We start from the raw sequence: 13443 nt of genomic DNA on the forward strand, positions 1-13443 counted from the left end.
GGTCAAAAACCCCTCGTGACCGACATTGCGTGGGGAGGCCTTCGTCTGTTGGTGGATTGAGAATGGCTGGAAATTATTTCACTTTCATGTCCCTTCATCCAGAATTCTTGTGCTGCTTTCGATGTTCAGCAAAGTCCTTGTGATTATTTCTCTCAGTCGTGTTTGTGATATCTCAACAATGTTTACGATCCGGCACTCACTCCGGCCACTGGCTCAGCGGTGGTCAGTCGCCTCCATGTCACTCTTCTATCGCTAGTACCACGTTTAGGGTTTGCGTGAACTGCATTCCTTGATTCCTCCACCCATGATGGGTGGAGGTCTCGGTCTACCAGACTGACGGTTTGATCTCAACCACCGCGTGTTCGACCACCGCACTGCAGGTCACAAAGCTCCTCTCTCTCTGCTCCTTCCCTTTGCACAGCGCCACTTTGGAGTTCCCTCCCATCGTCTCTTTTCCCGAAGCTCTTACAAGAATATAACCCTTCAGTAAACGAGTCAAACGTAATCCATGACAAATTAGTGCTGCTTGTTGCTGGCTGCTTGACATTTTGGGCCTCTAGGCCTGTGCTCAGCAACCATGTTTATAAACGTATAACACGAGCACTCAGCCAATTGCTAAATATGATTTAGTTTAAAATATATTGTTTAATATTTATATTATTTTATTATTTCCCTTCTACGTGACTTTACCGAAAGAACCAAGAATATTAATCCCTGCAGTCACGAAAGCTTTAAATAAAAATTTTGTTTAAAATATGTTAAACATTCCTAAGTAATGTTGAGGTTGCTCACCAATATATATATCCTTACGGGATACATATTATCGATAATAACAATCCCAGCCTAAAACCAAATCACCCAAACTCTGTTCAATCTCGTTAGATATCAGAAGCTAAGCAGGTATTTGAGCCTGGATAGCGCTTGGCATGGTAACCACCGCTTACAGACAGGCACTCGATCAAGGTCCTTCAGATATTCTGATCTCCAACTACTCAGCACTCCCAGGTCTAGGTTTGGTGACCGGGCTTTTCTTAGCGTGGCACCCAAGCTATCGAACGCCTTGCCACTTGAAATCAGGAAATCAGAGTCGGTAGATAGATTCAAGTCTGCTTTGAAACCCCATCTCGTTGAAGTGGCCTTCTTCCCTCTTTAGTTTTGCCGGTTGCCCTGGTTCTGTTTATGTTACTTGCTTTTCATGCATTATGCATTGGGATCCTAGGATGGATTGAGCATTATACATTTTAATCATTATGTTATTAAGTGATAGGCAGTGCAGCTAAATCCACCGTTGTTCTGTGCTGCTGTACTCCCGTGTTAATGCTATCTGTCCTTACCAACCCACAACTGAGCGGCGAGGTGATGTACGGTCAAACGACCCAGAGAACCACCCACACGATGGTTGGGAGGTGGATTGACACAGGGGCTGCGTGTTTACGTAATTACAGGTACTACGATAACAACAATAATAATAAACAATGCGGAGGTTTACCTAGGCGGCACCGATATATTGTATCCTCGTAATCACAAGACCAACGACAAAAAACGAATGGAGTTCGAGCGAACATCTCGTTTCCAACAGGGCCGGTTTCACCAATCCAACGTGTCCTCAGGGCTAAGCCTCAGGCCTTAATGCCGGCTCCGGGAGACTTTTTCCACTGCCACATCTGAGCCGAGCCACCACAAGGGGCCCTCTCGCAGCACGGGTGGTTTTCCACTGGGCTATTTGCCGAGCCAAGCCGGAACCAAACTGCGATATGCCGGTCTCACAAGGCATCTCAATCTGGCTCGGGGTGGGGGCGGGGGCCAAGTAGGGCCAGGGGCGGAGCTAATGACGCCTTCAATGCGTGTGACGCGAGTCAGTTCACACCTCCAACGTAGCGTCACTGCGTTCATCTGCGTGCGTACCGACGCATGTGACTATAGTTGGCGTGTGACTATAGTTGGCACGGCTCGGTTTCTGCGGTGGAAAAAACAACCCGGAGCCTCCCGGGCCGGCACAGGGCGGCCCCGACGGACGCGGTTTGGTTGTCCAGTGGAGAAGAGGCACGGAGGCTGCTCAACGCTCAGCCTCTTTGTGTCCCGGCAACATTCGCGGAGGCCGAATCATCACCACCACCACCGCTGGCAACCACGTTGATCGCGCGGGGAGGGGGGGGGCGGTGGAGCCCCCGCGCGGTCAGCCTCTGCGTGCCGAGCACTCTCACTGCGCCGCGGTCAACGCGCGACGCCGCAAGATCGGAACAACCGGGACCCCTGCATGGAAGCGAGAAGGCGCGCGCAAACTCGCAAGCAAGCGGGCGGGGCAAAGCGTTTGGCGCAAGCGAAGCGGAGGCAGCCAAAGCGGAGGGCCGGGGTGGAGTTAAGGAGGAGACGGGGCGCCAGGGGGAAGCGGTGGGGAGGAGGGAGGGAGGGAGGTGTAGCGGCAGGCGGCCTTACTGGAGGAGGTATTTCCTCAGAGCCCTGCCGGACGGTTTCCTGTTGCTGTCGGTGCCCCGGTAGGTCCAAACGGAACCGGCTCCCACCTCTGTCCGCACGAAGCATGGGTGCTTCGACAGATTGGTGCGGATGGCGTTCTGGCATGCGGGCGGCGGCGGGTGCGCGTGAGCGCGCGCGCATGCGTGCAGCGCGGGGCAGGCGGAGGTCACATTGGGGGGGCGGGGGGGGACGGGGGTCAGGGGTCACGTGGGAAATGTGGTGGAGGGTGGGGGGGATGGGGAGGGGATTTGGGCAGCAGGTTAGCGGGACGGGGAGCAAATAGGGGGCAGCGGCGCGCGAGGTTCAAGCGGATTTTCCAAGCGGGCAGCGAAGCCAGCGCGGAGTAGGTGTGGAGCGGCACGGGAGCGAGGGACGGCGGGGGAGCCGCCACGGGGGGCGGGGAAGTGGGGGGAGAGAGAGGGAGACACAACAACAAGAGGGGAGTCACTCACAAACCACCATTAACATTCAGCAACATCCAAACGCCGGTGGAAATCGAGAGTCGGGATGGAGAGTGGGGTGGGGGTGGAGGGGGGGGAGGGCTCATAAATAATTTGATTCAAAATTCCTTCTTCTCAGCATTCGTTGGTTTTTCAAAATGTATTTTAAAATCAGCCTTTCTTTTCCTTTCCCTCTGAGCTCCACGGCCCAGAGTGCGGCGCGCATGGCAAGGCAGCCAAGCAAGAAGTGGCGAAGCAAAGCAAGCGAAAAGCGGGGGGGGGGGGGCGGAAGGGCAGGGCGGCGGCGGCGGCGGCAACGGCGAGGACCGGTTGCCGTGGGTTACGTTGCCAAGATCTCACAACCCTGGAGGCGCAAAGGGGCACAACAACAGAGAGCGGTGAAGCGCGGCAGACGGCGGTCGCCCGGGGCGACGGGTCGGGTGGGCGCGACACACACACACGCGTGCGCGCGGCGCGTTACCCTGTGGGTTTCTGCGGCCTTCGCTTTTGGAACTCCAGCTCGTCCACCGTCCACACTGCACCCTTAACGTTCTCAACACGCACAAAACACTTGTGCAGGCTCAGGTTATGCCGCACGGCATTCTGGGGTGGGGCGGACGGACGGGCGCACGAGTACCCGGGAGCGGATGGGGTGGGAAGAAAATGGACACAAAAAGGAACAAACAAAACACAACGCGGTGAGTCACTCGAGGTGTTTAGGACTTCCGGCCTGGTCAACAACAACAACACGTCTTGAGAGCCCTTTAAAAGACCGGGGCAGTGAAACGTCTTTAAATCATGAAAACAACAGTAAAACAGTGAACTCGCCCAACAACCAGGTGGTGCACACGTTGTGCCAAAAGCAGCTCCACCCCATGCATATCGGGCCCTGTGTGGAGTTTATAGCGTCCATCACATCCTGTTATTCACACACAGTTGTCGCTTCTGACTTGTCTTTTTTTTTTATCAGCTCTAGGTGAGGTGCAATGAACGGCCACTCGCTGGGAATGTTTGTCATCTTACACCTGAATTTTTTACGATGACGGTGATAACTTTTTATTGTATTTGTCTGCGCAGAAGCCACAATGCCAACAACAACAACCACCGCCATCTCGTATTCCCGCCGGTGACCGAGCCTCCCGGTCGGTGCGGAGCCCACGGCACATAACCGGATCGATGTGACACAACATCGTGGATAGATTCAGCCTCCTCTGTTTAACGTACGAATCCTGGACACGTCAATATAATTCATTTCTAACTCTTTTCATTAAACTAATTTGATTGTTTTACTTCATACGGTTTGGTCTGTCGACTTTATTATACTTATCCGAGTTATAAAGCACATTTATAAATACCCCAAAGAAAAAAAATTCAGGGAGCAAATTATACAAAACATATCTTGATCCAAAGCCTCTGCACATCTCGCACCAACCTCATACACCTATTACAGCTTTTAAAACCCTCTCACGATTCGCTTTTGCTAATTATTCAATCACAACATTCAACCACCTGTTGAACAGAAATCTGTGGGCTGTGTATAAATGGATGACCCCCTATCATCACGCCACGCTTAATTCAATCGTGCACCGAGTTTTCCAGCTTGCGCCCCCCGCCGACACAGAACCACGCGGCGTGCGACCGCTTTCTCCTTCGGCTACTGCGCAAAGCCCAGCTCGGCCGTAATGGCCACAAGGCGAGGGCCGTTCGCCGCCGCGGTCTTTCGACCGACAATCTGCCGGTTGCGAACGCCCGCACAACAAACAAAGCGCGGCGCTGGAACGCGCGACGCCACGATGCCTCCGTCGGTTTCTGAAAGGGTTAAAACAACGGCGAGCCCATAAACAGCAAAACGCACCGCCGCCACACGGACTAAACTAACAACAAGTAGAACCTGCGGAGGCATTTTTATTCCCAACAGTAAAACGATCGTCTGATTCGTAAATACAACCGTACCAATATAAATTCCTGACATTTTTTTTTATCAATTCCTTTTATCACTATTACTGGGTAATTATTTTTGTACAGAGAGGGCTTAAGTTTAGTTATTTTCAGATGGGAGAACAAAAATTTTTCGCGCTGGAACAGAATGCACGCCGGCTATGAGGACATGTACAGGGGGACAGGTACGGCTATGGGGGGACAGGTACCGCAGCTTGGGGCCGCTTCCCTTTAAACATTAATTGCGAAGTATATTCTTAGGTTTTTTCGGTAAAGTCACGTACCTACGTGACTTTACCGAAAAAACCTAAGAATATGAATCCTTGCAGTCACGAAAGCTTCAAATCTATTTAATTGCGAAGCTTCAGCTCACCGTGTACCCCACGCAGCAGGCCTCTTCCATGTTGTGCGCGTACCCCCCCCCGGCAAGTATGCGGGTGTTACATTTAATTAGGCGATTGAAACATGACATTTTTGTTGATTGCATTTGAGCGTGAGCGCTGCCAGTGTAAAGTGCAAACGGAGCGTTGTGCAGCACTGCAAGCACCTAGGCCACACTAATCGGGTACGAGAGGGGGACAGGTTCAACCTGGCGACATTGCGTTTCTTATTTTGGAACCAAACGGGACCTTTTTTTTCGATTTAAAGCTTTCGTGACTGCAGGGATTCATCTTCTTGGTTCTTTCGGTAAAGTCACGTAGAAGGAAAGTAATAAAATAATAAAAATAAAACATAATAAAATAATTCTCACGACGTTTCGGCCACAACGCAAGCAGCCGTCCTCAGACAGCGTCTCCCCGACAGACCTGGTCTTCACCTGAGGACGGCTGCTTGCGTTGTGGCCGAAACGTCGTGAGAATTATTTTATTATGCTTCATTTTTATTATTTTATTACTTCCCTTCTACGTGACTTTACCGAAGGGACCTCTTTTGCTAGTATCATAGTATGAAAAACCTATTGTGATTTTTTTCATAATTTTCAAGTACCGTTCGCCCTTAAAAAAATCGGTGAAAATCTAGAACAATGTGTAAGTTACAAAAAAAAGAGTCGGTCAAGTTTCAAAACGCCGGGTACCTTCCAAGTGGCCGTGTTCGTGCGGAAGTAGGCGAAGGTCGTCGTAAACCAGGTGTAGATTTCATTTAACGTCAGCTGCCGGTCGGGGTTCTCTATGATGGCCTGCGGAAAGTGGGACACGGCAGGTTTAAAGAAATATTTCAACAGCGGCGTAACAAACGATTCAAACAAAACTCAAGTTAACGAGATTCGGAGCGAAAATTCGTCGATGTCAGCAGGGCTGATGGCACGGGGTGTGGCGTGCCGAGACGGGATCTCACCTGCCGGATGAGAGAGGCGTACGTGAAGGGAGGTCTCACCTCCGCGTTCCTGTAAAACTCCTGGTTCTGCGCTATTTCTGCAAAAGAGAGGGCATCGTCGTCACTCCGTCAGAAAGTTTCTTCCCCGACGTATGGACGTACGTATGTTTGAACAACTTCTTTCGCACCGTACGTGGCCAACCGTGCTAATCGGAGGTAGCCCACCGACAAAGCGATAATTAACCCTCAAGGCCATGGCAGGGACGTTCGGCCCAGCCACGATCTATCACCTGCTGGCGAAGGCTTTCCCCCCAGAAAGCTGCCGCCATATCTCACGGTCGTGCTCTGCAACGATCCACCTTGCTCCTCCCCACGAGCGAGCCGATTTCATCGCTCCGTCCCTGCGGCGATCGACCTCTCGGGAGTAATTCCCTCCTTTGGCTGCACTCCATCATCAGTCTCGACCACCGGACGTCATCCGCCCCAGCGACGTATCCCTGCCCGAACCCGCTTGCTATTTTCAACGGTCAATACGACGTCTCTGACTTCAATGCGTTCTCCAAACCACGTGCTCATCTTTCCGTCTCTCAGTGCAATTCCAAGCATGAACCTCCCCCACCCCCCCCCAACCTCACTTCTTTGTGCACTTTTGTTCACTCTTCCTCATCGACGTCCACCTTTCCGATAGACGTCATCACACACGTGCACTACACACCGACTAAACACTCCATGCACAATGTTTTTGCTGCTTTCCATCGTCAAAATTACATCTTTAGAAAGCACACCAAACCTGCTCTCGCGCCCACCCCTTCGATTCATCACACGATCTCGACCCGCCTTCAATCATTGGCCCGAGGCCTATATGATGCTCGGCTGTATTTTCCAGTTGTGTTCCTCCGGCAAATATCTACAGTTGCTGAGTGAAAACGGACGTAACATTATTTTAATCGATTGGGATTACACAAAGCGATCATCGGCCCCTACTGGCAGACGAAGGCCAAGTTCTGAGCCACCTTACAAGGCACAGGGACAGCCGCCAGCGGGGGCGCGGGGGGGGCGCGGGGGGGGCACGGGGGGGGGGCACGACGGCACGTAGCCAGTCGGCGTCACAGCACCGCCGGAGGGACGACCTCCCCCCGCTAGCGCTCACCGCTCGAGAGGCAGCCGAACTTGTCGAGGTTGCGGCGCCGGATGGGCCCCACGGCCTGCATGGCCTGCATGGTGCTCTGCGTGAGCACGGTGAGCCCCTGCACCACCCCCATGCCGGAGCCCGGCGACATGGAGAGCCGCGGCGGCGGGGGCGGCGGGGGCGGCGGTGCCGACAAGGCCGCCGACGACGCCGAGAGGACGGCGAGGGCCGTGGGCGGCCCGCACGGCGTGGGCGGCGTGTGCGGCGCCAGCGTCTTGCTCCGCGGTGGCGTCTCGGGGACCGACCGCGCCAGGTTCAGCTGCGACGGGCAAAGAACACGGGAAGGGAGGGGGGGGGGGACACGGAATGACGTGCGGGAGCCAGCCTAGCGGACGCTTCGGAAGAGGTGGCGGGTACCCACACTTTACCCCGCCACACGCGGCCTGCCTGCACATCGATTCACTGCGGTGGATCCCACTCATCGGTGGACAGAGGCGGTGGGCGGTTGGAGGAAGAGAGGCGGGACGGGGGGAGGGGGACTCAAGAAACCTGCACCATTGTTTCAACTGCCGCCCCTGGGTGATGGAATCGAAGTGGTGACCGTTGGATTGCAAGCCCAGTGTTCTAATCGTTTGTGCGCCGACTCAGAAAATACAAAAGGAATTGGATTTACGTAACGTCCAGATGCGACCGCATCTCGAAACACTGACCGCCTACCCAATATGCTTTGCGCTAATTAAAGCATGCGGGAGGTGGGGACTGGTTTAACGGTGGTTTGCGCACTGCACTATGAACCTGGCGGCCTGCACGACGCAGCACAATTTGCGATGCGATTTGGGTTGATAAATGGTTGGCATGTAATGTGGGTGGCATTGTCGTGTACCAACCTGCACTGCCCAGTATGGTGAAGCAGCATGGCCAAACAACCCCCATGACCGATGGAGGATGGGGAGGCCTTTATCCACCGGTGGATTGACAAGGGGCTGTAAATAATTATTATTGCGACAGCAGAAAGATCGAGGTTTACAGCAAGCGGAGGCCGACGGGTGGAGTTGAAATCTCAGTTCCATCACCATTGAAAAGTGGATATTTATTTGGATTTATTTACGCCACTGCCAATCAGCCCGCTAACGCCGCAATGCCTTCAAGAATTCTTCAAGAGTTGCGACCCCCACGGCGAGTCTCTCATCATCTCGACTCCATCAGACGTCACGGCACCACCCTACCCCTCGCCCCTTCTTTCCAGGATCTCTGAGATTCTCTCTCTCGTGTATAAACCTCAAGAGTTCCCCAATAAGCGCGGCGAGCCCACGCGTGTAGATGTTTCCTTCCTCTCGGTGACAGTTAAAGAGCTCCCTTGTGTTCATTTTAACTGGCCTGTGAATCATCGTGGAAGTTCTGTTGCAAGTTGCGCTCAGTGTGCAGGGGTACGACCAAGGGACTAGCTCATTGAGAAAATTCCCGGTGTCGCTGCATTGACCCAATCCAACCACGACCGGCAGCGCCATATCAAGCAGACATTTTTGTGCCCAGAGTTTACCGAAGGGAGGCCCAGACCGGGTTTCAGATTCCCATTGCTGCCGTCACTGTGCATATGCAATGAGTGAACCTGCGTTGCCAGGCATTGAAAGGCAATGCGCTCCGATACACCCCCACATGAAACTCATTAACACGCGCACACACACCCAGCACTGGCTTGCAACACATCACACGCGTACACACACTACACACACAGCTTATCAAAGTTATGACCCCTTTCTCATAATGGCAGGGTATAAAAACGCAGGCATAAATTTCTAAGTTTTTATGTTTTTGGGTTATTTATTAGATCTGTAAATGTATGGCGGGGGAGTTACAAGCATTCGGTTTATTGTGGTGTGACAGCCCAGCCCTGCGGGTGGTCTAACTGCAAGGAAGGGCAACCCCTGACACTAATAGGCACCGGTTCACGCCCCACTGCCACCACCGCTGACGATGGGGCGCGCTGTGGGAATATTTTAACCGTCTCCGGAATAAATAAACAAAAATCCCTGCAATGTCATATTTTCCCACTAGAGGGTACGACGGAGCCTTCTGAACATTTGCCACCCGGCCCAATGGACGAATAAAAATAAGAGTCGATCAATTTAAAGTATTCGTGAAATAACGTGCGGCTCTTTTGTCAATCAATGCTTCGAACGCGACACGGCGGCCTCGCTGTACGGACATCGGTGAAAGAGAGCTTCGCAGCTCATCGGATTTCTCCGCTACAAATAAATATTCTGATTCTGTACGTTGAACTTCTTTCGCACCGTACGTAGCCCAACCGTTCTAATCGGAGGTGTGCGACACAAAGTTCTTGACGTTTATATTTTTTTTAAAACGTCACCGTTTCAACCGGCGGCCGATGAAAATGCGCGCAGCCTCTCTCGTGACACGCGCCGGTATTTGTACGGACGCGCGTGTAGGCACGATGAGGCCCATGGATAAGGACGCCGTGCGTGCGGTCTCAACGCCCGGCACACGAAGACGAAGCGCCGCAGATGAAATCAGGGACCCCCCTCCCCTCCACTCCCCCTGGCAAACTTCCAAGACTTCCGTCAACCAGAAACTTGTTTTGCAAAACAATGAATTTGCAGGAAAATAACGAGTGATTTCATCATTTGAGAGTTTGTTTCTGTTTTTAGCGGTGACATTTCCACAATCTTGAGTCTGCGCGCCACAAACTCTGTTTGCAATGACGGTGCCACTAACCATCATCATCATAATCCTGCAGGGGTTGAAACAATTAGTACTATTTTGTTGGCAAGTCAAAGAGTGGATGTGCTTTGGGTAGACTCACCCCCAACCCAACGCCCCCTCCCCCCGCAGGAATGTGGAATTTCTACCACTGGCTCCCGGCAGCCAAACTTCCACAAGTTCACCTGCAGGCAAATCTAAAATACCTATAAATGCGTGGTTTATAAAGTGAAACGACGGCATCGTCGTCTGTCTTCCCATTATCACCAAAGTGGTTCCTGGAGAAAACCGTCCCGTTGATGCTTTGAAACTACGACGTCCTCTATTGCATTTACAAAAAACACGACGAGTCGTTAATAAACGGCCGCGTGCCGCTCGGGAAGGACACGTCGCTAAGAAGCGACGGTGGCCCCGCGTCGGAAATCATCAATGGAGTGGCAGCCAACGGAGGAAATGCACCCGAGAGGACGCGCAGCGAGGGTGCGGAGCGGTGAAATCAGCTGCCGTGCGAGGTGAATGAATGCATCGTGAGACCGTGAGATACACCGAAGCCTTGGGGAGGCCTTCACCCAGCGGTGGATTGACAAGGGTTTGCAAGTGACGATGATGACGACTATGACGTTTCATGCGTCGCATTAACGACGATGGCGCCTGGGGTGAAAGGAACACGACAAACGAAGCACCGCGTTTGTGTCTGTATAGGCCGTGTCTCGCGACTGCCTTACCGGCTGGATGCAGCTCTTCGACTGAGACTTGGAGACGTGAAGATGGGACATCATCGCCTCCAAAATTTCCCTCTCCTTCTCCAACTGCACGCGGGCAAAGAGCGCAGCATGTTAGCATGGGAGCCGAGCAATGTACCCCGATTCCAATCCTCTCGATTGATCTTGTAGGTAGAGGGGCCTTTCGGTCTTCTGCGTGTACCCATGCAGCTTTTTACTCGATCCACTGCCGGACTGTACCTACGTATGCATGTCGAACTTATTTCGCACCGTACGTACCCAACCGCGCTAACAAAACCTAGGCCCCCCCCCCCCTACGCCGTGCGGGTCGTAGTGGTCGGTGCGGGTCAGTGAAATGCGGGGGAGGAGAATAGTCGTTTGGAGCACGGCGGTGTGAACCACGTGGTACTGTAGCGCTGCCCGCTAAGGCCCGCCACGGAGCCTAATGACGACAGCCTCGTCGCGGTGCCCCGTCTCAGCCTCATCCAGGACCAGCCACGCTCGACGTCCAACACCCGACGGGGTTGGGATATCTACGGGATCCTGTCTTATTTTTTGCCAGTATCAAACACGATTTTAAAAAAATCTCTTTCGCCCGAGCTATTAACGCTTCGGCGTTTGCATCGTCCTTGTGGCGGTCGCCTGTTGCCGATGTTGTTTTTTTGTTCTTCTATAGCACCGGTGAGACGCAAAGCCATAAAGGAGGCTGTCTCTGGTGTAGGCAAATCAGTTTCAAGGACGGTGCGCAGATTATATCAAAGCATATTTGTTTGCATGTTTTACCACGAGCATGTAAATGCAGACCTGAAGCCCCGCAATAGGCATCGATTTGGTGTTTGAACATCTTAACACCTGTAGTATTGCCAGAAAGGGTAAAGAGATTGGACTAATTATGGGTGATTCGAATCACAGGATGCACCGTATCCAGTATAAACACACATGTATTGTATATTTGTGAATGCACGCTTGAATAAATGTCACATATATGCGAGAGTGTATAAACTAAAAATGTATAAACACTGCATGGCATATGTCAATAAACTCATGGTGCATGTACGTTGTTTAAGCAAAAACACATGGATACCCAGACTGCACACACGCAGATACACACGTATAGCCACACGCACACCACGAGCCTCCATAGTTAGACTACGTACATGGCTGTTAGCGAGCACCTATTAAGGTGGGGGCGGCACTCAAGGTAGCGGCGTGACCAGCTTCCTGCGCGTTCGGTGCCGATGTTAGCGGGCTGCACCTGGGGCACTCATTTAAGGCCGACTCGACCTAGGGGAGGCCCATTCCAGACTAAGATCCCAATCAGAAGGCTGCTGTGGGAAGTCAACAGCGGATTTCCTTAGGATAGACTCGTCCCTGCCATCAGAACGTAGAATTCCCAGCCCTGGCTCAGGGCGGTCAGCAGGAGATGAGCAGCACCTCGATGCTCATGTGAGCGTCAGGCAATCGCTCTGTTATTGTGACTCCCACACGCACGCGCACAGATGCACGCACGCACACGCACGTGTGCAGAGGCGGGCATGATGGGCGTGCACACACACACCTGTATCTCCAGCTGGTGCACCACCTGCATCTGCACGCGGCACTGGGCGGCGCTCCGGTCGTCCAAGCCGTGCTCGCTGTGCAGGTGCCTGTGCACACACACGCACGCACACACACGCACACACACACACACGCACACACACACACGCACACACACGCACACACACGCACACACACGCACACACACGCACACACACGCACACACACACACGCACACACGCACGCACACGCACGCACACACAACACGTACGACCCTTGTTTAGCATGGCTAGAGACAACTGGGGCAAAGCAGTGTCAGCGAACGCCCGTTGTGTCTGCAAGGAGAACATTTAGGTTCTCCTTGCAGACACAAGGTTCGAGCCGAGTGTGGCTGTGGATTAAATTTGTGAACGTCTCGCCATCCAACCACCACTTGTATGTGCGTGTGCATATGCTTGCACTTCTTTCATACCGTACACAGCCAACCGTGCTAATCGGTGGTGCGGGTGAAGGACGACAAACTAAACACAAAAAAGCAGCTCGAAAGGAATGAGCTTTAAATCGATATGCAGAGAGGCAGACAGAAAACAGCTCACGCAGGATACGTTTCAGTTAAGTGCACACACGGGCAGCCGTTCTTCATCAAGCCGCTGCGGATCGTGGGGGAGTTAATTCACTGCACCTCGCCACGCTGCTCAGTACAGGTTGGTTAAAGGTGGAGAGCACAGGCGCGGGACCGCAATGGGTGTCTCTGGACTGCCCCCTCCTCTATGCACACCATAGGCCCCGAAGCTGCCCGATAACGCGCCGCTCTCTCCAGGTGTCGCGGGCTCGTGGTCGCCCGCACGGGTGCCGTCCGTGCTCAAGCCCGCTTAAGCTTCCGCGCGACTGTGAGAGATCGGGTGAACGCCAGGTGTTTTTGATCGGAGGCTGAGGATACTTTTTTTGCGTGCGCACCGATTGTGTGCGTATGCGTACGGGCGCTAATTGCGCACGGCTGAGCTTCGCAGCTGTGCGTGGCTATTTCTCTGTCCACCAATCCTGGTCGAGAGACGGGAGAGGCAACTTAGCTTGTGTACTTTTCCCCTCTGACAAAAAGGCAGTGTTTACGAATGACGGCGGTGATGATGATCGAGCATTTTGAGGACAGACAAGACATTCCAATGCCACG

General features: G+C 53.0%; 1 protein-coding gene across 3 annotated transcripts in view; it reads right to left on the reverse strand.

Moving 5' to 3' along the window:
- The window catches only part of LOC144943752 (forkhead box protein P1-like), a 108888-nt gene that overhangs the window by 12359 nt on the left and 83086 nt on the right, over nt 1-13443 (reverse strand). For 2 of the 3 annotated variants that reach the window (XM_078871546.1, XM_078871547.1), the window contains exons 8-13: nt 12295-12382; nt 10740-10823; nt 7318-7615; nt 6189-6265; nt 5929-6030; nt 3397-3518 (exon numbers count right to left, since the gene is read on the reverse strand). In XM_078871546.1, the coding sequence (XP_078727672.1) occupies nt 3397-3518; nt 5929-6030; nt 6189-6265; nt 7318-7615; nt 10740-10823; nt 12295-12382 (771 nt within the window). Of the gene's footprint in view, nt 1-2436; nt 2574-3396; nt 3519-5928; nt 6031-6188; nt 6266-7317; nt 7616-10739; nt 10824-12294; nt 12383-13443 lie in introns of all 3 variants that reach the window. The other variant, XM_078871549.1, reaches the window with a different exon arrangement.

This window comes from Lampetra fluviatilis, chromosome 32, assembly GCF_964198595.1.
Source record: "Lampetra fluviatilis chromosome 32, kcLamFluv1.1, whole genome shotgun sequence".
Classification (NCBI taxonomy): Eukaryota; Metazoa; Chordata; class Hyperoartia; order Petromyzontiformes; family Petromyzontidae; genus Lampetra; species Lampetra fluviatilis.